Raw genomic sequence first — 26902 nt, forward strand, 5'->3', positions numbered from 1 at the left:
GACATATATGAACTTTGTGGTTGCTTTAGATGACACGTACTGAAGAGACACCAAAGAGGAGGAAAAAAAGATCTAAAAGTCTGTCACTAATGTCCAGTTCTCTCCTGTTGCTCATACTGAGATACATCTACAAACCGTCTAATTAAATATGGCACATGGCACAGCTGCATCATCTATTTTTTAAACAGACTGCTGCTGTAATAAACAAATACTGTAAAAAAAATCTCACAGCAAGTGTGGCAGAAAAAAATCTGTTACCAAGCAGTAGAGTACTATAACATTCAAAAACTGTAAAAACCTCAAAAATTATTGGTGAACATCTACGAAGTAATGTTATTTTAGCTAATTTAAATGCAGTAAACCGTTGTAATATTATGGTCACACTTTGATAAAGAACAGATTGCATTTATGAAAATACAAATTTCCAATGTGAACATAATTAGGTTTGTTTTTTAAAGAAAACATGTCAGTTTTTTCTATGACTATAATTCTTATGTTTTTAGGGAATAAAGGTGATTTAAGTGACTACATAAACTGCTGATCTGCGAAGATCTCCACATGCAACAGCCTCTGGAGTTTACAGTTAATCGTCCATTAAAGAGAAAATATCCAGTGAGCAGGAGTTTTTTTGGGAGAAAATGCCTTGTTGAGGCCAGAGGTGAGAGGTCAGAGTGGTTCAAGATGATATAAAGGCAGCAGTAACTCCAACAACCACTCAGTACAGCTATAGTATGTAGAAGACCATCTCTGAACGCAAAAATGCTTTGAACTAAATGTGCTACAGCAGAAGACCACACTGGGTGCCACTCCTGTTGAGAAGGGCATGTCTGCTATTGAAACGTCTCTGCCAACGCATTTCGGGCAGTTTGTCCAAGTAGACTTGCCGTAGCGCATGTCGAACTGAGTTAAAAGCCGATATATTCTTAATTTCTCATAAAACGGTGAATGCTGTTAAGTGTCGGAGTCGCGCAGAATGATGTCTTTGCGCCATTTAAGCTCCAGCCAGGCAACTTTACAGGAGTGGGCTGAGTCGACAGGTAAGTTTAAAACGACTTTGTGAAATTAACAATGAGTCAACATGTCTCCCGTTTCAGTTAAGAGAAAAAGTTAAAGTTCAAATGATGAACATTACTGTCTGTCTGCAGCAACCGTCATGATGTCAGGTCTCTCTTAAACTAGAACGTGAGTCAGGCTGTAGCAGAAACTCACTGTGTGTTGTTATGGAGAAACTTTAGTGTGGGACTATTTCTGACCATTATAGATTTAAAATGCAACTCTGTCAAAGATGACATGTTTTACATCGTCTCTGGTTTTTATTATGGTTCATATGAGTCCTGACTTCATGGCAAAGAAAATGGAGTGGAGAAAATGTGATTTAATACTATGAAATCATTTTTGTGTGTTCCTGAACACGAGGCCCCACTGGAAATGAAAGACAGCTGTAATGTACAGTTTATTTCAAAAAACAACACAGACATGCAGTTCTGAGTCATTTACATATCTTGCCTAATTAATAACTAATTAGATTTCTAAATAATTCCATTAATACAATGATAGCTGTGCAAAATGAAAGTGAATGAAGGAATTAACAGTTATTATCTGTACTTGCAGGTGACCCTTGAGAATTCAAAAAACAGATTTCACAATAATGCAGAGAACTCGTCCGAAAGCAGAAAGATTTCATAGCATATGGGAGGAAACAGATGAAATATATATTGTGATTTTTCCCCCATGAACTCATAGATCGTCAATAAGGATTTGCTGGCACATCCAGCAGGGTTCTCACATCCTGCATGAGCCTACAGAGAGGATATTACAAAAGTGATGAAGAATATTTAATTCACTAGTAAATACACAGTGAATATCTCAATGTGGTGATAAACAATATCCGGATAGCACAAAATACTATGAAAGAGCTTAATATCAAGAGCAGATAGCCAAATCAGCTCATATGGGCTCAATGGAAGCCAATAAACAGAGGCACTCTGCCTCTCCTGACCTTCACTTCTGGTTGAGATCGGGGCGATAATGCAGGCGCAACCTCAATAAAACCCACACAATGGAGTAAAATAAATAGATATTAAATTAAAGCAGAGGCAATACTGACTGAACTGCTGCAGGAATTCGAGAACAAAAGCGCCTTTGTGCAGTTTAATATTGTCCACAATCACCACCTCGTGATACATTTCCAATCATTTCAATCTCTTGCCTTGATGTATCAACACATATAATCATCTTGTATTGGAACTTGCAAATGACTCGTGTGTGTGAGCAGCCACGTTTATATATTAAATGTGCTCTGTGCTCCTAGTTTGGCCTTTTCGGTTGGCATTAATATCAAAATCATAATCTGCTTCATCTCTGACTATCCGAGGGGTGAGTTTATGGTGTCAAACATGGTCGTGTTTGTTTTGCACAAACTTTACCCTGTGACATTTAATGTTCTTTTAGGCACCAAATACTAAAAAAGAAATATTTTACAGAGACATTAGCAACTGCTTGTTGATTATACATACTGCTGCTGTAAAACCCATGTTGCTATCTTCGACCTTTTGTCATGGATTAAAATATGGGAGCTCTTCATGTCCACTGCATCCTTCAAGTGGATCCTGAAGCCTTGTGTCTACCATTGTACAGCGCTAATGCCATGTTCACTTAATGCACCTGAAGAGCTCCACTGTGTGTGAGAGGAGTTTCCGAGGGGTTTCAGGTCCCCACTTTGGTGTAATTAGGCATTAGAGTTCATACTTGGGGGTTTAGCTGCTATTGTATAGAGGGCTCAGCGACCTTCCTAGGAAGAAATAGCACAATCGGGAGACTGATAGTGGCATGAATTTCGTGCATTTGTTAGAATTATGCTGTCATGTACAAGTACATGATAGTTTCTTGCACTGTAAAAAAAAAAAAAAAAAAAAGATAATTTTTCAGACTGAGGATATTTCCATTTTCAGTCTTTCAAATCAAATACCTCATTTGCAGAAGTAATGGCCGCCCAGCTCCACTGATGCTCTGCTCACTAATTTTTGCTTGCTCCTGTTGAATTATTAATATGAGAGATTCTCCATATGCTCTCCGAGGAGTCGTGTCCATTCGTTTCGGGGAGAATTTGCATTTTACAGTGAAGAGTATAAAGAGCTTAACTGCCCCAATCAAACAGGGGTGATTTAAATCCTGTCTAATCAAGATGTTTAATGGGGGGCTGCTGCTGGATGACCTGAAGTAAATGGTCTGAAAATATTCCAGGGTCTCAGTCACCTGTATAATTAGGATCATTTCACCTGAAAAAGTCTGGGAGCTGGAAAGAGGCTTGAGAAAGTATGTATAAATTAGATTAAATATTCGTTTTCAGGCAGGTTTTTTTTTTTTTTGCTTAACTGTTGCATGTAACCTTACTAACAAAACTGACTATTATTAATTATTGGCACTAGGAAAATAAACCTTGTTAAACCTGAGCCCAAATCTGAAGCATTAAAGTCTGGAAAACAGTTTTGGTATCGACCCCAGAGTGCCTTCTTTGTGACTGGCCTGCCTCTGTAATTAGCTATGCCATATGAAGAGGTAATTTATATGCTAAAGTTTAATTGTTCAATTATCACTGGATGTGAGAGGAGGCCTTGATGCCATTTCATCGTGTTGGAAAATAGTGTTGAACTCCTCATGCCACACATTGTAATAGTCGGCAATTACAGAGAGAGCCCTCTAGCTAAGTTGATTGATGCGGGCTGGCCCTGCTCAAAAGCCTCTGCTACCTGCCTGGTGCAGTCATTGGCAGTGAAGAGTGGCTCCATTCAGGCTGCAGAGCTGAACCAGCCGGGCTCTCAGTGTGCAAAAGGACCTCAACTAGCTGCTGATAGACAGCATAAATACCAACTATGTAAGTGCTACTGGGGACAACATGTTAAAACAACATTATCACAGAGTAAACAAGAGAGGACCGGAGCTTTCACTGTCACCACACTGGAAGGAAATTGTTTCTTCAGACTATAAACACAAGGTGAAATTAGTTTACACTACTCTACTTTCAGAGAAGATATCTGCTGACTGGTCGATCCTCAACTTTTGTATTTTACTTCGAAATAAAGTATTTGTTGAAGCCCATTAGTGCAACTCTTAGTCATGACTTCTGTTTTTATTTGTTTTCTCACTTCTGGAGGCCTTCATCAAGAACAGTTCTTATTATTACTTTTGGAAAAAAACCAAAATACATTATCATACCATTGCAGATACTGTTATTATGAATACAGACAAATAGTCAGTTAAAAATGTTTTTCAATTAATAAAAAAAAATATTTCAGCACAATAAAAAGACCTCTAGAATCAGCAGAATCACAAAGCCAATACAAAACTCTTTACTATGAAAGTATAAATATTGTAGTTGTTGCAACATAAACGATGGAGAAATAATAGAGTGAAAGAGAGATAAAGTTTGGCTTTTAGTTATTCGGTGGGACATTGAATTCCCTTTGATCAACATCTAAGTAAGTAAATAAGACATAAAACAGCGTGTCTGTCTAAGAGTCTCATTATCTCGGTGTTGGTAGATACTTGGTATCTGTAATCCAGATATTTATCATGCAATTACAGCTCCACAATCAGTTTCAGAAGACCACTGTTGTGTTTTGGGCTTTTCAGGGGCCCAGATGGGAATCCAGGATACAATAGGGGCCCCTTTACTGTCACCCAGCAGCTTTTTAATATTCTCATTAGTGTTCTAAATTATCATATGTGTCCAATTTGTAATTAATTTCTGTAGAACAAGGAGAAACATGATGTCTTTAAGGTCTGGTCTATTACAGGCTACTGTGTTCTCAAAAACTAGAATAACAACACAAAAAGACTGGCAACATACTGGGTTCTGTAAAGTACAGATTTTTATTTCCTATACAATATGAATATAATGCTATTTACAGAAGCACAGGAAGTCTAATTTATTAATCATTTCATTTGTCCTCTCTCTATATATGTATCCCTCTACCTACATTTAAATCAAGTCAAATCATGTTTATTTATATAGCACGTTTAAAACAAGCTGAGCTGACCAAAGTGCTTTAAATGTTATTAGTCAGGCAGCAAAAACAAACAAAAAAAAAAGTATAAGCAAAAGCTAGGCAGGATAAACACTTCAAAAATTAGTTTGTAAATGACAAAACAAGGCAAAACAGTCTAACACATGGTAAGATCAAATGTTCTGATAAAATAAATTTACAACACTTAAAATGCATGTAGGTACAGGTGGAATACTAGTAACTGATTCATACAGAAAATATCACTGTAAATCTGCTCTAAGAGTTGCCTGATGTTTAGTCCATTACATTCCAAGGGGAAAATCCTGTACTTTTTACATCATGGATTTTAACTAATAATTTTGTTACTGGTTTATACGTCTCAGATTATGATGCCAAACTATGAATGTAAAATTATTTAGTATTTTGCCAATTTCTAGAAAATAGATATGGAATATACTTTTTTTTCTTCTTTCTTCTTTCACAGTTACTCAAACGAGCGTTATAAGGTCTTTGGTCCCCTAGTGAAGGTTGAGAGCCACCAAAGCCCTTCACTGGGAATAAAATAGTGGAAACTAGATTCACCTACTTATTCATTGCTGCATCAAAATGTAATAATGTCAAATATTATTACATTTAAGTCAAAAGATAAACTTTTCTGAAGAACCAGATTCCAGTTTTATTCAAATTGGATTTTTAACTTTTCTTATAACATTTTTTTTTATATAAATGTACGAGTATTTTTACTTCTTAACACATATCCAAGGCACATGTATGCAGTGACTGTCTATGTATGTACACATCCAGGTAAAAGCACTTCTCACATGTTCTCTTTACTACTAAAAAGTTTTGTAGATTTTGCAGCACATGCTGAAGGTAAATGTATTTTTTAGGTGAATTTGGGTGACAAAATACTAGGACCATTCTTCTTCACTGAATAACATGTGGCAGCCACAGAAACTGCCCCTTTGATGAGTGATTTGTTAAACCAGAGGTATAACAACAGGTATCTTCAGCTCTCTCCAAACTGCAAATGCCCCTTTCATGTTTCCCCCAACTTGGTACTCACAATCTGAAACAAGGGTACAATTGTGGTTGTCACCAAACAATGCCATTTTTTCTTTCTTTTGCTCCCTAAATTCCCCATATCATCCCTACACAGATGAGCAATTTGTCTGTCATGAGGTCTGGGGCTTCAGCCCACTCAGGGCCTATTTCTCTGACAACACTGTTATTAGCGGTAAGCTGAGCCAGTAGCAAATGAATCTGCCTACTGTTCGGGAGGCCGGGGCTCTTTTCAGCGATTAATTCGATAAATATATTAATTATGAATCTGGATGACAGTAGAATCAGATTGTCAGCCTTCCAGACTTGGCCTTTGTGATAATTCGGCTTTGAGATTGGGGCTCCTTGGGTTTCAGGAGCTATCATCCCCGGGGCTCAGCCTCTTATCAGCGCCTGACCCATTCACTCGGTAATTTCCTGTGTGTTGTAATTAAATGGAGGCTTTCTGATTGCAAGTGACTCTCTTTAAGAGGTTCTTCTTGGGTTTCAGGTGAAAGGGATGTTTAGTGGTCTGGCTGTCTGCCTCGCCCTCTGCAGGGCTCAATCGGCACTGAAATGCTCCTGTTTACATGGCATACAAAAAGTATCCACCCTCACTGGAGGTTTGCCACTTTTATGGCTTTTCAATATGGAAAAGCAGTAAAATTTAATTAGGCTTTTTTTTTGACAAGAATTACAAAAATAAAGACTCTTTCATGTCAAAGTGAAAACAGATTTCTGTAATGTTAATTAATTCAAATGAAAGATAAGTGATTCCATAAGTAATCACCCCCTTTAAAGTGACTCACCTGATTTAACACCAGTTGTTGCTAGAAGTCACACAATTGGTGAAATGGCATTACCATCTCGTATAAATACAGATATTTTCCACGATCAAAATATATAATCCAGCTTTACTTTCATATAGGGAAATGTGCATTTTTGTTGAGTTTTTGTTGTTTTTTGAAGGATATTTCCATGTCTAAAAACATGTAAATACCAAGTGAGCAACCATTTTCTTCATAATTATCTTGTCTTAGAAGTATCTGTTTGGTTAAAGAACTTTTATTTATTTATTTAAATCCATATCTTTTCAGGGGTGAAAAGGTCAGTGTGGAACATAGATAGATAGACAGATAGATAGATAGATAGATAGATAGATAGATTTTTCGCTTGTCACTAGTTGTATAACAGCAGTGTTTTTAGGTCACAGAATTTTGTGAAAAAGTCCACATTTTATGGTTGCTCACAGTTACAAGTGTTGTGTGTTTTACATGAGATGTGTCAATCTAAAAAAAAAGAAAAAAACTATATTATATACAAATATTTTTTAAAATTTCTTTCTTTTTGTTTATTTCATTTATTTATTTGGGGTTTTTATTTGTTTATTTTGGTTTTTTCTTGATATCTGGTTATACGATCACTGTTGAAGTTATCCCATCTCATTACCAAATGACCCCCCGAAAGACGAAGATCAGTAATGAAGTCTGACACAAACTAATGTCACTGATACCAATGAAAAGTCCAATCTTAAACTCTCATATTGCGATGATGGTAATGAAATTAACGGTGTTTGTCCTATTCTTGTTTCACTCATGGTTAACTCAAACCGTCTTATTTACAGCAGAGTTAACTGAGCACCAGTTTCTCAGTTATCAGATATCTGCACTCTTTGAAACAGAACCCGAATGATGGCCTGTTTACTGGTCTTTGCTGGGATCTTGTGTCTGCTGCTTGGGAGTTTAGGAAAAGCCTCTGCTGGCTGCTGACAGTGGATCATGGAGGTCTATTGTCGGTGCTGACTCTACCTGTCTGTCTCCGCTGGGATACTGTTACAGAACGGGTTGATATACATCCTGAGCTGGGTGTGGGGCTTGTAGCAGCAGCAGTCTGTTAGTATGGTCTGACAAATGACTACAAGACATTTTGAGCTTGAAATAAGTGAAATATGTTTAATATATGGGATGACAACACACAAATTTCAAGTTTCTGTTGGTTGCATGGTAAAATCCACATCTAAGGAAAGGAACACATTTTGGATCAACAAATTGTATATCACAATTACAACTTATAATGAAAAACGACATAATTTTGGACCAAAGTAAAACTATATTTTAATGGAGATTGTGTCTAAGTTTAACCAGGTTTAAGTTTAATAGTATATTTAAAAGTGGAATTGATTTATTTACACCTTTTCAAGAACTTGAATTTGATGATAATCTCTATCCAATCTATGATGAGATCTCAAACTGACAGATATTAACTGATAATTTTCTGTTTTTGTTCTCTGCATTTTCCCCATCCCCTAGAGTGTGATCCAGACATATGAATTAGTTCTGCTGTGCTACCTCTGTAGGCACAAAAGGTTTCCCTGCTGCCCTCCTTCACTCTTCCTCTCTTGTATCACCAAGACCTATAATTAAAATCACCTTTTTTTTCCCTCATAAGGCCGGTGAGCGCCATTAATTCAGAGAATGGAGCCATTATGGAGGTTGTGGCTCCCAGGGTAGCGCTGGGGAAGAGGTGGGGCAGTGGCTTTTCAACATTAATAGCCCCAACGCGTGCCTGCTATTAATCTCAACAAGGAACGAAGTGGCTTTATCGCTCGCAGCTGCAGGAGCAGGATGACACTCCCAAAACGCTGCAGAGATTAAATGGAGTTTAGTCGTGGGCTCTTTACTCTGACCCCTGACATTAAAATAGGTCCAGACCTCTCATTTGTATCACTTTCTCCATAAAAATCTGGAATATTTTTCCTCCCTAACTCACATTTCAGCACAAGCAGCAATCTGTGTTTTATGTGTAAATGCAAATATTCAGTCAGAAACTGTTACGACGCCTTGGTATGTCTTACGTATAAAAACTCGACAATAATGTTTCAGCTTGTCAGATATCCTCCTGGCTGAAAGACCAAACTGTAGGTCACCTTCTGCTTTGCTCTGAAGATGTCAAATATTTCATATATCTATGACAAGCAGGTGAAGCAATTTACAAATGTCATTCAACAGGAAGTAGACTATCAATAGCAGGAAAATGACAAAGTATATAAAACCGGCACTGACCTTGCTTCGCCACAAGGAGGAACTACTGATTAGATTTTGCTGCAGTTCATTTCTTGCTCATGGGATAACGGTTTGCAAGGTTTTAAACATGCATGTAGTTCTGCAGTGTTTCACTAGATGGCAGGAGAACATGATTTAATGCCTGAAATTGTGTCATTGTGAACTTCCAAGACAGTCTCTGCTATAAGCCAACCACCTGAACAAACAGCTTTTGAATTTCACTCGGGCCAACAGTGATCACTAAGCAATAAAGGAGGTTTTGATATATATCATGAATAAAGAGATTACAAGTCATATTTTTCGGTGGTGAAGTGTTTGTGTTACAGGCTTCATCACATTGCAGCAGAGACTTAATAAAGTTTATTCTCATGGGATATGATCAGGTTTTCATCTGCAAAAACACCAAAAAAAACAAACTAGCCAATGCATGAATGGTTACTGTGTGAAAACTGCAGGCTGGAGAGGAGACACCAGAGGTTAATTGCAGTCTTCTGTAAGCTTGATAGGATGCCTCCATGCAAGCAGGGTAAAAAAACAAATTACACCCTCACATTCATGTAATCACGCTGATATGAAATTAATTTTCTGACACCGAAATGTGATGTCATCCCCCTTGTTGCATTCTTTTCGTGCCGGCTATGTTAAGCCGGAAATAAAAGAATAATTACGCATTAGCGCTTCTAATTAAGGTTTCTCTCAAAGGTGAATGAAACGCTGATGAAATTTTTTGGGAGGGATTTATTAAATTACTGTGAAATCAAATTAGGATGGCAAATTAATCCTCGCAGTGAATTAGATCAGTGAATGAGAAAATTGACTTTACAACACAAAGCATGGGGATGAGAAGGTGGGACTGGTATAAAGTGCAGACGCACTGCAGGTTGTTTGGCTCAGGTGATTATCAAGGATGGATGGTGATGGCTCTTGTTTCACTGAAGTTGTCCACATGGACCTTTTTTACATGTAGGTGGAGGTGGAGCACCCACAAAAAAAAAAAAAATATCCAGATGAGCAAGAAACTCAATTTCAGCAGCAAGATAAGTGCTGTTAAATCCCCAGTGCACATGGAGTTTATTCCTAGTTACAACTTGATTTTTCCTCTGATACATTGACATTTAAGAAACTAATGTATAGGGATGCTTTCTATAAACTGTCAGGAATTCATACTGAGAAAATCTGTCATTTTTTTGCAGGGAAGCTCTAAACTCCCCAAGACAATTACGTTTTCCTGAGTGCAGCAAAGGTAGGTGACATTCCCTGACTTTTAACAGAAAGCTGTTGCTTCCTGATGTATGATGATGGAGATGATGTATTTCAAACATACAGAATAGTTAATTCTTTGGAATGTACAGTGATCTCTGTACTTAAAGAGTTGCTGTTAGGCAAATTTTGTTAATCAAGCAGCAGCCTTTGGGGCTGAAATATGAAGCCAAATTGGAAGCTGCAGTGCCTCAAATGTCCACTTGAGGCTTGATCCAAAAGTGAGTCAATCTCTATAGACTTCAGTGTTAAAATGCCCAACTTCACAGACGAGTGCAAAAGACAGTTTTGGTCTCAATAGCTAATCACACTGATAATGACAATTTTTGTACAAGTCACCCATCACATTTTATTCAGGCTTAAAGTTGCACACAGTTAAGGCCAAAGATGTTTGCATGACCTACCTGAGCTCCACTCATGGCTCATCTCTGGATTAGCAGGAAGTTTTTTAGTTTCAGGCAATGACACAATGGTGACAGGTAGATCGCCCTCATTGATGTTTAAAACTGCTCTTCAGGAAACCTATGGATGACATCACGGAGGGTCTATATCCATACCTATCTTTATATATAGTCAATACAATAGAGTCATTCTAGGTGTTTCCTTCTGTTTCTTTGATCTTTATACTAAGCTAGGCCAGCCACCTCCCAGCTGTGGTTTCATGCTCACACATAAACATGGTTGTCATCCATCTTCTCATCTACCTCTCAGCAAATATGCATGTTTTCAAACATGTTGAACCATTCCTTTGAGTCGCTGATAGTAAATATTTATTACTGTTACTGTTACAGTGACAGAAAATATAATTTGCATAATGTGATTTCATACCATAAAGATATACTGCAATCAAATGATGAAAACAGAAGAAGAACATCAGCAGAGGAATATTACATTTTATGGATTTTCTGGCTTTATTGTCAGATATTTCAGTTACACTTCAGCGGTTTCTAGCTTAAATTGGAAACACTGAACTAACAGTTACTAGTAGTTATTATAGTCATAACCTATATAGATCCTGTCACCTCATGTTATGTGAAATGACATAAAAAGCAAGAGAAATATCCTGAAAAGAGGTGAAATTTGGGGATGTGTGGATTTAGATTTAAAGAAAGGTCAAAGTTGAGTTGCTTCAGGCTTTATAAGTCGATAGCAGACCTAACAGACTGAGTATTTCTCAGCTCTTCTCTTTTATTTCTCTGTCTTGTATTATATTGACTGGCACAGATCAAATCATCCAGGCAGTAATAGACATGACAAGTCCATAAGAAAACTTGCTTTCCTTCACTGAATTTTACTGCAGTTTGTTGGATGTTAAAGACAAACTGTTCTAACTGCTGTCAGGAGGAAACAGTTTAATTTACATTCCGACAAGGAGAAGCAATCTAATCAAATTCAATTCAGTTTATGGATTCAAGTAAAATGAAAGCTTGTTCCCTGGAAACACATCACAAACTAGAATTCCCTGCTGTAGATGCCTCTTAATCTAAAAGCTCTACAGATTCACAGGGCTGACACTTTGCTGGAAAATTGTTAATAACAAGATCAATACATCACGAATTGTGTTTGCTTTGGATGTTTGATGTAGCGCAGGCTTCAAAGAACAGCTGACGCTGTCACTGTGAACTCATCTGTGAAATAAAAGAGATGAAAGACGGATGGGCTCATATTTGAGCTGCAGTGTGACCCGGATTGGCAGCGGTGAACGCATCTCCTATTTTATAATGTGGCGAAAATCCCACTGGTATCAAATTCAGTCAACATTAGCCAAAAATACAGCTCATTCCAACTCTTTCCTCTAAAGTTGAGCAGTTTTACATAATGATGCTATAAATCTGTGCCATCCTACAAAATCAGGACAGCAAATGTTTGCAGAAAACTGTCCAGCTAAAGATAATAACTGCAGCCCGGTGTTTTATAGTCTAAATATTTAGAATGAGGCAAAAAGCAACTCGTCAGCACCGGCAGTAAAACACCATGTCAAAGTGAGAACATTTGGTTTTGTGCCTGTAACGGTTGCCTGTTTGCTGCCTTTTGCTGCCAATTCCCTCCTGGACCTGTAACGAAAATAGGCTTGTACCCAGTAGTCCGGTGTCTGTATTAACAGTGTGCTGATTATAAATGGCTGATGGCGAGCTGAGGCTTGGTGCTGGGTTTCCTCCACATCACCACAGCTAATGTGAAAAGACGGACCTCAGATTGTGCAGGATGATGCACTGCCCAGCCAGGCATACAGATGGAGGACACGGACAAAAGCCTCTTATTTGGGAGACTTTTTAAACATTCATACGCAGTACTCTGAGTTTTATATGATTACATTATTGTATTATTGTGTCTGATGCACCAGCATACGCAGCATTTTAATGCTGTAGCTTGTAGAGTGGGAGATAACTTTAAGTACTTCAGGAACATGATGCATCAACGATAAATCATAGTTTAATATATATTTTATTAGCCTTAATCTGCATTTCTTGGAGCACAACATGTTCGTTCAATTTGTAACGGAGTGGAGGGATAAAATGACAGGAGTAATGTTGAAATTCTGTAAGAAGATTTAACATAATAAATGCACAAAATAAAAGTTACTTTACATCATTGCTAATTGTGCCCATGTTTAACTTTTTCTATAAAAATACATAAGTATTAAAAGTAAGTCAAATGGCTCATTTCGGATCCAGATACATCAAACTGTAGCAGTACTTGCTTTAATGTGTTGTAATTTAGGTGGTTTGATGACATGGAATCAACGTATCAAAGTTTATTATGTATAACATATATGTTTAGCACACGTTTTTCATGTAAAAACACAGTCTGCAAAATAGCTGATCTGTACAGCTTTCATGTAATGGACCATTATACTATACTATACTATACTATACTATACTATACTATACTATACTATACTATACTATACTATACTATACTATACTATACTATACTATACTATACTATACTATACTATACTATACTATACTATACTACACTATACTATACGCTATGCTATTCTATACCACACTACACTACGCTACGCTATGCTATGCTATAATAGAATATTCTGTATGAGGACCCCAGTACATGGTCATGCAACTTTTGCATTTTTTGGCTTTTTTTTTTTTTTTTTTTTTTGGCTTATCTGTCTCTCTGTGTAGCTTCTCTAGATCTGCCCTAAGTCACCTGGGATAGGCTCAGGCTCCAGCACCCCCCTCTTAATCTGCAAAGTGATGAGTAAGAAGCTGGTAAATATACTGTTATGTTGGAGTAACCTGAATAGATAAAACCATCAAAGGGAAAAACTCAAGAAATACTGAAGTACAGTACATGACAGACATAGAATGACATTGGCAATAACAAGCCCATTGTGCTGGGTGTATGACACATTTGCAGCATCAGTGAGTCAGCTGAATAATATCAGTATTAATAGGTTTGATCTTCAGAGCACCAAATCCCTTGTTATATACAATCAAAAGCAATATTGTTCAAACAGGCAGAGGGGGCTGATTACGTGATGTAATGACAGACAAAGAGACATCCAAACGGGGTATTTTTAGCCTTTTCATCTTCAGTTGGTTTCTAACAGCCTCATTAAGCCAGAAGCTATCCTGATATCTCATTGACTGAATCATCTGCTAATTATAGGCCTGTCTGACGAGAACAGGTAGCGGGAGATGACCAGTGTCACAAAGAGGTCGGTCAGGAGTGCCTCTTAGCATTTAATGGATATTGATAGCAAGTTTGATTTTTAAAAATTACATTCTACTGGAGGTTATGTGATATTTTCATGGACCCAACCTCTTGGCAGTCAGTGCAAACCCTAGAAAGTTACATGTCTGGACCAAGAAGTACCTAACCAGGTAAAATGCCGATTTGGTTATTCAAAAAAACATTGTTGTTTGCACAGTTTAAAGCAAGATGAGATCTTTAGAGGTGCAGGTAGGCACATTTTATTACATTTTGACAGAGCTACGCTACCTCTTTTCCCATTTCCATTATTGTAGAAAGCAGAATACACAGGAAAGCAGATACTTGTATATCCTAATGTGGACCCATTCAGCAACTCCACAGATCCAATATCGGAGCTAAACTTTTTCACAATATGTTATCATTTAAGCTTTCAAAACTGTAATACCGCCCTCACACGCTGACTCACCGCTGCTTTGGATGACTACTTTGGCCCTGTGTGTTTTAACATATGTGCAGGCTCACAGGCCTACAAGCTCTGCTCGACATCAACTGGTTGCAGCGGCGATGACTAAGTCAGGAGTAACAGGAAACTGGCCTCTCAGCATTATTGTTAGCAGAGTCAACACCTTCCCTCCTTACTTGCAGGTTGGCATTTCACTCTGTTTGTATAAAGCTCCTTTGTCTGTCCCTCCTGTCTTCACCTGAGAAACCTCCATGAGCCGTAAGACTGCTGCTGTGCTGCTCATACCAGTATGTCTGATCTCCTCCGAGTTACATAATGCAGTCTGAGTTGTACAACTTTTTTTTTCCATGTGTCACACTTGCAACAAATTTCCCAACTTTTCTCTAAAGCAACTCAGCATAGAATCCCTGCGTCACTATGCTGAGATGTGTTGAAAATATAAGTGACAAGCCTATATTCAGACGAGTGAGGGCAAAACGTAGCAGCTAAAGCATACATCTAGGTTTTAAATTTACGCCTGGCCTGCCAATCAGAGGGAAGTCGAGTGTGGAATTGGAACTGGCAGTGAATTCAAACCCACACTATCACAGCGTAAAGGAGGAGTGCTGCAGGCTCTCTCTCATCCTACCGCCTCTCACCGTCAAGTCCTGCACTTGTTAAATCTTCTGACAAGAGGTATTATCTTCAAAGCGCAGATCTGCAGACTTGAGATGTTGTCTCAGCCACGGTAAACATGACGGATTCACCCCACAAAATTGAGATTTTACATGATTCATCGTCCATCTTTGAAAAGAGGATGGGAGATAATCAATAATGACAATGATGGGAGTTTTCCACTTGGAATACGATTTAGCCAGAGGCCCACCCTTTCCACTGCCTGTGGGAGAAATAAGAGTGATTTTTTTTTTTGGTAGTGATGATTAAAATGAAGTTTTCTAAGGAAACATGTACAAAACAAGATAATTAACCTAATTAGGAGCATGAAACAACTCAACTATATTAGTCAGTAATTGAATTAAATGAATATGTGTTATTTATGAAGAAAAGGTGATAAATATTCAATTTTTGTAGCCTCTTGAATGTTTAGATGTACTATTTTATATCTTAATATTATTTTTTAGGTTAATTGGGCAAAAGATTTTTAAATATATCATGTTGGATTGTAGCAAACCTTGATGGTTATATTTGACTATTTTCAAATTCTTTAATGAGAACAAATTCATTAGTTGTTCCCCAAAATGTTATTATTGGTTGCAAATACACTGTAAAACCTGCTGATTTGCATGATTTACATATAAATTCTTCTCCAACTCATCAATGTTTTGCATTGGAGAACATCAGTATAGTATCATGGGTTTTACCTGAACTGATCTCGGTAATATTTCATAAAATTTAATTCAGTCCTTAATGTTTTTGAGTCTATCTGGTGTTGGTTAATCTGCTAACAAAAGAGGTGCTGTGCTGTATTCATTCAAGGTGGTATAACCTGAGGCTAGAAGGTGTACAAACCCACATGTCCACTGCAAATCTACATGGATCTGCATAGACGTAATGCTTTTCTCAACTGAAGCTTCTTTCAGGTGAATTTAAAGAGAAAATGTAGCATTTGTGAAAACAGCATCTCTATCTAAAGCGATTTCCATGCACATCTGTCTAATGTGGCATGCTGCTCAGTGGGACTGTTACTGTGGTTTTGTTCTGACTAATACACCTTCAGCAAAAACCTCAATTCCCAATCAAAAACATCTCGCTTTTAAACAAAATTTATATTCAAATATTCATGAAAATGACTATCTTGTTATCCATTTGTATTACCCAGTCCCCCTCCGAGCTATATTTTTAGGAGCATTTTGTTCTTTTTTTTCCACACACATTGTGGTCGGTGGAGCTGGCATTTAATTATGAAAAGAATAATTAAAGTCATGTCTACAAAAAGCCACACTTGCGCCTGACATCAACTGGTGGTTCTGTGCTGATAAGGCTTCTGAACTGACGGGAGAGAGCTGCACAAGAGCTTGCATGACAGCACTCCAGTGTGCCTTTCACCAAAGGGCCCATCACATGTTAAACATGCGGTGCTGGAAATGCATCCGCCAAAGCCCAGAGTCTCACTCTGGACCAAGATGGAGCTGTGTTTCAGCGAAATAACACCGGGCAGCTGGCAGGGTTGTCTGTCCTTTCCCCCGCAGCTGCTTTCTCTTTGCATCAAATATCAACCCCGATACTCCACAGACACCATTACAGGAAGGGATTTTAACAAGCCTCATTTTCAGGGAGAATATCACCCCTTTTTCTCTCCCCTCCTGAGTCTCTTCACCTTTTGCCACCCAGGAGAGAAGGAAGAGGACACAGTGTGGCCTGCATAGCATCCCATCTCCTCAGTCAAACACCATGTGTGTGTGTGTTGCAGTAACAATAACTCTTTCCGCCCACACACTCTGACTCCCTCCATCCTTCCCTCCCTCTCCCTTTACCTCCCCCCTTATTGCAGCCACAACCACTACCTCACCCCGCTCCAGTGCCTTCAGTGGCTCACGTGCCGCAGCACACACTCAGATGAGTCCCACGCTTCAGAGGAAAAAAAATAATTCTCCACGCTGAAGTCCAGAGGGGCAGCAGAGTGTGGAGGCGTTATCCAGCTTATCCAGGGGGAGGGAGGGTGAAGAAGGGAAGATGTTGCTCCTTATCAATTTGATGAAGCAGATGTAATGAGTGAAGATAAAGAGGAGATGCTGCTGGGATGTGAGGATGAAACCACCAAAACATGAGTCAGTTTGAGTCCAAAAATAAGGTTTCATTACATGAGCCAGAGTGCAATAAAAATCTGGAAATCCATGCTTTATTCTGGCTATTGTGTTTGCTCTTTTGTGTAGTTTGTGACAGTTTTCTTCATCTGAGTATGTTCTGCTTGACAATAAACACAAAGGAGAGTCTGTGGGAAAGAAAAAGGCAATTGTGGCATAATGTAATGTGTATGTAATGCTTATTAATTCATTGTAAAAACTGTCCTTTGTCAAAAATATTCATTTTACGCACAACAGATGTGTAATTTGATGTCAAATTTGCTTCAAAATATCTCAGCAGTGATTGAATGATGCTCTGGGGGAATCAGTGCAATCTTTTTTCCTTCCAAGAATCCCTGTTCAACTCTTGTTCTGTCTTTTACTGTTTCCTCAGAGGAGACGGGGGAGAGATCAAGTAGCCCACACACTGTGCGGTGTGCGCGGAGGGGTGATGCCTCGAGAGCGCATCACAGGACGACAAAACCCCTCTGCAACACGCAGTGCCAGACTAGAGCAGCTTTGGCATGATAGCTTGTTTCGTGTAGTTTAAAGGGGGAAAAAGCTTGGGCAGCTCGTTCATTCTACCCCCAACAAACATACTTCTTATCATGCCGGAATCCAGCTGATCCATCTTCGCTGTGCAGTGACAATGTAGTGGGGAGAAGAAGAAGAAGAAGAAGAAGAAGACGAGGGGGATCTCCACCGGTTGGAGAGATCTGGGGATGCATGGACACGGTTATGGGTGATTAATGCAGCAAAACAAGGCTGGATATGCGCACAAAAAAGTGAGAAGTGAGTTTCGGGGGGCGCACAGGATGGACACTGCGGAGGTAATTCTCTCTGTGTTGGTGGTTGTGATTATCATAGTGTCGTTGCTGTCCAACATCCTGGTGCTGATCTGCTTTCTGTACAACCCGGAGATCCGCAAGCAGGTGCCCGGTCTGTTCAACCTCAACCTCACCTTCTGCAACTTGTTGCTGACCGTCTCCAACATGCCGCTCACTTTGGTGGGACTCGTCAGCAAGGCTCAGCCGGGCGGAGACGGCTTCTGTCAGATCGTGGGCTTCCTGGAGACCTTCCTGTCCACCAACTCGATGCTGAGCATGGCAGCTCTGAGCATCGACAGGTGGATCGCGGTGGTGTTCCCCCTGAGGTACCACTCCAAAATGCGCCACAAGGACGCGGCTTTTGTGCTCGGCTACACGTGGGCGCACTCCATGTCCTTCTCCACGGTGGCCACCTGCCTCTCCTGGGTGGGATACCACCGGCTTTACGCGTCCTGCACCCTGTCCAACCCGAGGGCGAGCAGCCGGACCCAGTTTGTTATCTTCACCGTCTTTTTCCACTCCTTCACCTTCCTGCTGTCTTTTATAGTGTTGTGTGTCACATACCTCAAAGTCCTTAAAGTGGCTAGGTTTCACTGCAAGAGGATCGACGTTATTACAATGCAAACTTTGGTGCTGCTGGTGGACATACACCCCAGGTGAGCTCTTTTAAGCTGTTTTTCTATTCTGTTACTGCTTTGTATCCTATATCCTGACAATCTGCTGTGTAGAATCACATTTGGAGAGCAATTTTCAGATTATCAGCTAGAATGGAGCATTTAGAAAAAAGAACAAACTGTCCAAATCAGCACTTCCTTGGAGCAGTTAGTGTACTTGGTGCCATCAGTCCCGTTCATATTGATTGTGAGGCTGTAAATGGCACTGTTGTGTTTCTGTGCTCAGAACAGAACATTGCACTTAATGATGCTTTGCCATCTTTGCATTGACATTTGAATTGAGTCCTGGGAGGGGATGCAAAATCTAATTCTATTGAAATGTCATCCGCAGAGATTGATTTACTCTGCCTCCATATAGTAGAGCTGAAATGGACATAGAGTGTCTGTGTGTGAGAGAGAAAGAGAGAGGGTGTGTGTGTGTGTGTGTGTGTGTGTGTGTGTGTGTGTGTGTGTGTGTGTGTGTGTGTGTGTGTGTGTGTGTGTGTGTGTGTGAGAAAGATCAATCAGTTGGTTACACAGCCGGCTGTAGATCACAGCTGAGGTGCTGCTATTCTAAATCCTGCTTGTCATTATCGACACTGATGACCCCCGTTTCGTAAAATATTACTTAAATCAGTGTGTCACGACAGCCGTAGTGCATTCAGGTCCACACACACACAGTCACACCCACACAGAAAGTGGGAATCCTCAGTTTGTCCTCAGTTATTTTACCTCAGCTCAGCCCCTGCTGGCTCCTCCTGTGTTTAACCCCTTCACACCACAAATGAAACAGAGCTGCACCCACTTCCTGCTGTGATTTATGAGATACTTTGTGGTCCTTCCTAATAACTAATTTAAACACCAGCTGAACTGTCTGCCCCCCCAGCGTCCGTCAGCGTTGTCTAGAAGAGCAGAAGAGGCGACGGCAGAGAGCGACGAGGAAGATCAGCACCTTCATCGGCACCTTCATGCTCTGCTTCGCTCCCTACGTGATCACAAGGTGAGGCCTGCTGGCAAACAATAACGGCGGCTTGCATGGCACTGTGGTGACCCTCACCCACGTACCTCCCCTTCTCCTCTCCCCTCCTTCCTCCTCGACACTGGCCAGAGTTGGAAGATGAGATTGGCTGACCTTGTGATAAGTAATATGCCTCTGCTCTGCTGCTGCTGCTGCTGCTGCTGCATGAGCACTTTTCTCCCTCAAGTTCGCCGGGTGCATCCCAGTTTGTTAGAATCCCGTCGCATCAATCACTGGACAAAGAGAGGGTGTCTAATGTGGCCTGGCATGAGAAGGACACGCTGTGATGTGTGTGTTGACATGCAAGAAGCTAAAAAATTATGCAAATGGCATGAAAATGTAAAAAATAGAATGTGCAGAGAGAGAAAGGAAACTCTGGATGGTGTTTTTTGGAGGAAGATGCTGTTGAAATTCCATTCACCTGTTTTATATGCTGCTGGGAGCAGAAGAGACAGGCAGGCTCATCTCGAACCCTAAACACAATAAAACCAGCATCTGCATGGCTGCATGCCAAAAAAGTGCTTCAAACTTACTGATACCACATGAAAGGCGAGAAAATAAAGCCCACTCTAAACAGCCAGAATAAAAAGTAAAACTACTCATTTCAAATCATTATTTTTTTGTTGATTGACGCTAGTCCTCCTGTGATTCTGTGATACACATGAAACAGAGAAGCTGCTCTCAAGTGAACCAGCTCCAGGAACACCTCATAAAACAAAAAATAATTTTGGAAAAACACATTTTCCTGCCTGGTTTTACTGGCAGTTGCCTTGTAAAGCTTGACTGACATCCAATATGACAAGTATTGTGTCGTTTTCTGTCAGTCTAATACGCTTAAGTAGGTCCAGTTCATGTTTTTAACTGAAAAAAATAAGATATTATGAAGATTACTGTGAAATTTTGCATACAGTTAGAATGTGGTTTCTCTTATGTAATTTAAAACATAATTTGAGCTGGATATAATAAAGGTTCTGTAAATGAGAACCCTTAAAACCTGTGTATAATTTACATGTGCCAGTAAAAAGTTAGGGTGCGTGAGGTGAAGATTTTGTTGACAGAATTTTATCCTCTAAACAGCCAATCTTCAGTTAAAATCTGAAATCGTTGAAATGAAATGACATCAATAATTGACCGGAGACTTTGACAGTGAGTGCTCTCCGCTCAGACAACAGGCTCTGACGGTTTGTTGTGTTATCAGGACGCTGTGGGTAATGAATGACCATTACGGGGCCAGTCGTGCTGCTCTCATCCCACAAATGGCAGCGTACTAATTAAAATCTGAATATATTACACTAAAAGCTCCTCCACTGCCTCTCTGGTGCTCATTTGATGTCCGAGTGTGTATTGTAGAAGCTGTGTGCGACTGTGTGGCAGCTGACTTAACCTGCTGTTCACTGTTTTCGTGGAGTGTGTGAGCAAATGTCACTGATGGCTACTGGCCCATGCGAGGCCGGTGTTAATGTGCTGACGGAGCTGTGGACAGAGTAATCATACAGAGTGCGATAGGAGAGGATCAACAGTCTTCTTTGCACCTTTTATGACAGCCGAGTAATTTTTACACTTGACAAAAATTAGTGTGAAAGTAAACAAGAAATTCAACATGAGTTAGCACCAATTGTGTGTCTTTGAGTCTGACAAGTTGAGATGCAGCCTATAAAGCTCATTAGGTGCACCTTTAAATCAAATAAATAGTATTTTAAGCACAAATTAGTTTTTTTTTTTCACCCAGACTGCTGGAAGACTACACTGTTTGTCCTTGCCTGCTTAGCCTTCAGTGTTTTATAGTTGTAAATACTCATTACTGCTGAAACAGATCAGTTTTATTCTTCCAGTGTGTCTGTCTTTGTTCTCTCTGGCTGAAAATACATCAGTGAAAGAGGTCGAGACTCTTCATGTAGTTTCCTTTGACATTTATCTGCATTTTATCTTGTGCATGATAGCAAACAATAACCATAAACAAGTAAGTACCTAATGAGACGACTATCAATACAGAAATAGAATCTTTACATAACTGCATTGGTAAAGAAGCAGCCTGCTCGAAATGAGAAAAAAGGAGTCTTGCAAATGTATTTCTATTTCTGCATAATAAGCTTAGGGCATGCATGTCTTTTCCAGCATGTTGACTTGCCTTTCCGCCAGTCTCCCGCTCACCACCCCTCTCTTTATGCCCGCCCGCCCGCAGGATCGTGGAGTTATTTCCAGCGGTGCCTATCAACCCTCACTGGGGAATTGTCTCCAAGTGCTTGGCTTACAGCAAGGCAGCCTGCGACCCCTTCGTGTACTCCCTGCTACGGCACCAGTACAAGAAGACGTGCACTGACATCATCAACAGGCTGCTGAAGCGCAGCTCCCTGAACGCGTCGGGCCGCAGGCAGGAGAACCAGGTCAACAGCATACCGACCGACTGACGGAGAGAACGGGCTGATGGGATACGGTCTGAGAGGTAGACCTGGCAACCCGTCATGGGAAATGTGAACCTGATTTATCGCCGATGAGGACAAATATTGGTTGTTCCCGTTCACGTCTGCTTGAATTTTGTCTGACATGCCAAAAAAGAAAAAAAAAAAAGAAAAAATACAAGGAGTTGCTGCACACAAGGGCAAATCCCTGCACAGGAGCACCGCTGCGCTTGTGTACCGAGTGCCCAGAACAGCAGATCAGTGCGGTGAACTTGCTGTGAGGACAATAAAGAAGAGCAGATTTCACATCCAACTGGAGAGACAGATGTGCTTGCCCAGGAAGAACAGCCAGTTCCTAGCCTCATTATTTTAACTAGGGTAGCTTTCGGTCAGATACAGCTCACTATATATTGATTTTTGCAGTTTGTTTTCACATCACACTGTATATTCATCTTATCTTTAAGAACACGGTGGGATGTCTGTTTTAGTCTGTGCAAAGTGTTTGCAAGTGACTAGTTGAAAATTCTGTATGTAGCACTGAAAACTAGCCTAACCAAAACTTGATACACTACAAGTCCCCTAATTGTATTATAGATGAAATTACAGCAGAGAGTTCTGCTGCACAGTCCGGCTCAGGTTTTTTTTTTAAGGCCAAATTAAGCAAATTCTTGGAGTACTTTCACTATTTTAGTACTTTTTCTGGTAGATTCAGCTGGAAATAGCAAGAAAATGTGTTATTTTTTGCTTTAACACCCATTTCGAAGGAGTCTTAGTAGGAAAACCGAGCCTTCAAACCGGCTGCCTTTGCTGTCATGGCTGACGTTCGCCCCTCAGGTTGCTTGGTCAAGTGGAGCATGATTAACTGTACTTCTCTGGGTTTGTACCCACACACACACACACACACGCGAGTGACCAGTAGATCAGAAATATGTGATGTCTTTTTTCCTTTAGCAGTAGGATTTAATAGCAGTGACAGCCATCCATGCAAAGGTACAAACCGATCTTAGAACAAAGCACCTCTGGAAGCATTTATGCTCGAGTCAGGGGTGAAGCTATAGGACGAAGTCTCTGTTTTGTTTTTCTATACATCTAATACATGCTGCATGTGTAATGGTGATAGCTGAGGGCACCTTAAAGAAAGCACGTAACATTATTTTGACCTGTTTGAGCTAGTGAACATGCTAATTCTACTATCATTAATTCTTTTTTGGACTTTTAGCAGGATTGCCATTAGCTGTACACTAGCATGACTACAATCACTTGTACAGTTAAACTTGACTACAATAGATTTTCTGAATATGGCTAGAATGCAATATTTAATTGCAGATACAAAATTACACATCATATTATTATCAAAAGGTTTCTACCTCTGAGGTGACTTGTGGGTTTTTTCATAAAGGCCTGTCTCAAACTGAACTAAGCAATAGGTTGTGTTGAAAACCATCCTGAAGGAATCACAGAACACAGGCTAAACATTTCAGATCTTGGTTACATGATTGTGTAAGACGTGAAATGATGCAATAGCGATAACCTTTATTATGTGAACAGACCTATAACCCGCAAGTCTCCCACAATATTGGGTTGACTGCTGAGGGCAACACAATACTAAACTCTCTTCAAAAACTCATCAAAGTCCTTTTCTTGGAAAGTAAACACAATCCAACAGTTACTTGGTTTGACCCCTAAAATCTCAGTAAATACACGGAGATATTCGGTTTGTTATTATAGAAGTCACAGAGATGCTGGAAATGATGAATTTTGGGCATTTGTTGTTGACTCAAAAAGGTTGCAGTTTAATTTTCTGTCAGCCACCCTTTCAGTGCATTGACTATTTTTTGTTCTACCAAATTCTCAAGCAAAGTCTAAGATTTATACCAGCTACAGAAAATTATGAAGGATACAGGGATTGTGTATTTAATCAGTCTAATTCCCCTCATATGGACGTAGAAACAATATAAACCGGTAGATTGGCTATAGATCAGGATGACTAATCCTTAATAGTAGGAACACACAGACACGCCTTGTTGTTAGCTCTATCTCCCGTTTTAATTAATTTCTTTCAGAGGAGCTTTGCCTACAAGAAATGTTTGTTTAGATAAATCTCCATTTTCATAGTGAAATGTTTCCGTGGAAACAAAAAGTGACACTAACAGTGTTTGCAGGAAAGCTACCTGGCAACCATTAATTAACATCTTTAACGAGACGGATCATATAAAATTCCCCTTTTTGCTCTCATAATTGATAGATATTCTGTGTAGTCATTTCGTCCCGTTGTTTCTGCAGTAGCCTTTAGCCCATTGTTGTACCCATTATGTTGTTTATTTCTGTATCAGAAGACAGGCAGCTTTGTATCAGAGGGTTTCTACTGGGCTCCACTTGTTATAGAGTTGACTTACTGTAGATAGAAGTGCTTAGACACCTTAGTCCAGAAGACAAATTAAAGTACTGCTGAGGTTTATTCATGGATATGTGATTTACACTGGGATTTTGGATACACAGTGCATTTATACTGTACATCCAGTGAAACAGAGCAGTGCCAAAATTATCATCGATGCCCAGTGAGCCAAATATTAGCAGCTGCAGTTCATTTTGTAAAAAAAAAAATCCACATTAATATACATGTAAGGTATTTATGTAATTACAAACCGATACGTATTTGCTTTCATTTGTACCCATGAGTTTAAGGTTTTATGGTTATACAGAGGAGAAATTGTTGTCTTGGATAAATGATGCATTGCATAGTACTGTATTACACTCCAAGACAACTGATGCCTTAAATTCTGTACGATTTCAGAGTTTTTACCTTCACAGTGGCATACGGATCTCTTCGATATAATACACAGAATCAGTCATTGCCTTATTCTGTTTTGTTCATTAGCATCACTCAGAATCTGATTCTGTATTTCTGGATCCTGGTTCTGATTTTAGTTCTCACACACAACGTTTTCGCATAAGCTGTTGTTATTGATGACTAAACATTAAATAATGTATGTTGACAGATTTAGATAAATGACGACGTGAAAAGTATTTATATATATATATATATATATATATATATATATATATATATATATATATATACATGTAATTTCTGATAACACTGTATCAGTTACAGTTTTACAGAATGTGCTGCTTTTCAAATGCAAAATTAACTGTTGCAGGTAGGTGGCAGTGAGTTGAGTGTACTATACCTCATTTTGTTTGTTGGTGACTGACTTGACTGCCTGAAATGTTTTGTAATGTACCTTCTAATTTATTAAACCTGGAGCTCGATGCTGTTGCCGCCGCTGCTGCTAAAGATCGCTGAGATGACAAAATGATGATGATGGTGGTGGTGTTGATGTGATGACAGGTGCCGATGACGGCTGTTTCCATCTGTTCACAACAATATTTGGTTTCAATGGTGATTGTAACTGTTACGTTGGTGAAAATGAGGAAGATGACGGTTTTAGATTTTGACCATGATGATTAAAGTGAACTGTAGACTCTACAAAAGTTCTCAGTTTTTGAAGCACTGCAGAAACACAACCCACATGTTGTTGGATAATCTGGGTTCCATTTTCATTTTTAGCTGTTTCTTTGTAAGATAAATGGGTAAGAGGTCTTCACACATCTTCTAAGTCCTTGTAGCTGAGTTTTAGTTTCTATTGTTCATGGACATAATCTAGGAGGCCCTCAGCTGCATAGAAAACTGGATTTTTTTTGAGCAGAGATGAAAAGTTCTAACTGTGGAGTTGCGGAAATTGGAGATGATGTGCGCCAACTGTGGCCTGCCTGCCACTGGGGTTTGCTTTTCACTGGTTTGGCTGATTGCAATGGATGCAATCAGCGCAATCAGTGCCATAATCAGGTCTTCGATCTGTTTTCACCATTTTGCATCATCAGTGTTTTGCAGAAACAGGAAAAAATGGGACAGTTTGGACCAGGGTTACATGACTTTTGTGTATCTGCTGGAAATTTCGGAGGGTTTCCACCCGCAATCAGCCCGAGTTCGAGGGAAAGCTATTTTTCCGTTTGCACAACAATGCAGGTGGCAATGAAACAACATCAACAGCTCACTGAGACGGCCTCGACTGTAAATGGCTGAGATTCCTTACACTGATTACCACCCCAGGAGCCAGTGATTATCTCTAGGTGGGTGGCGCTGACCGGTATAATCATGGCTGGCTTCAACCCACTCGGTCAACTGACCCCCCTGAGTGAGAAATAAACCACAACTCAAAGTGAAAAGTGGACATCTCAGTCTGTAAAAGAGAGGAATGTTTGTTGTCTTTCACCTGGAACCACAAATCAAAAAGAGGATAACTTTAGAGTGGTGAAAGTCTTTGGTTTAACGCACTGAAACATCACATCTGAAATCTGTCTAAACCTACACTAGTGCTTTTAAGTGACGTAATATAGTGGTGCAGTGGTGAAGGTTAAATTCCTTTTTAAATGTGTGAATGCAAAATAACACATTCATGCAGTATCATGGGTGTAAAACAAACTAGAATAACATCCCTTTTGACAGGTACTTGGAGAGCATCACTTGACAAAAATAGAGAGTGTGAAGAGCCAGTCATAGCCAAGAATTAATGTTGTTTGTCGGGTATTTCTCTGCTGAGAAGTATCAAAGTGTTCAAAAGACTCAAATGGCCCTTCAACTCCAACAACTTGTTTAGGAATACTGCTCTGTGTTTCATCCAAGTTCCGAAAACCTCAACATCCTGGAT

General features: G+C 39.6%; 1 protein-coding gene across 1 annotated transcript; it reads left to right on the forward strand.

Annotated features, from left to right (window-relative positions):
* Positions 1-15703: 15703 nt before the first annotated feature.
* LOC111582240 (G-protein coupled receptor 26-like) lies at positions 15704-25209 on the forward strand. The gene is made up of 3 exons (XM_023290824.3): positions 15704-18776; positions 19660-19773; positions 21974-25209. Exons 1-3 carry the CDS (start codon positions 18043-18045, stop codon positions 22197-22199), a joined length of 1074 nt encoding a protein of 357 aa, XP_023146592.2. The 5' UTR covers positions 15704-18042; the 3' UTR covers positions 22200-25209.
* Positions 25210-26902: the final 1693 nt, after the last annotated feature.

The sequence above is a fragment of the Amphiprion ocellaris genome, chromosome 18, assembly GCF_022539595.1.
Source record: "Amphiprion ocellaris isolate individual 3 ecotype Okinawa chromosome 18, ASM2253959v1, whole genome shotgun sequence".
Taxonomy (NCBI): domain Eukaryota; kingdom Metazoa; phylum Chordata; class Actinopteri; family Pomacentridae; genus Amphiprion; species Amphiprion ocellaris.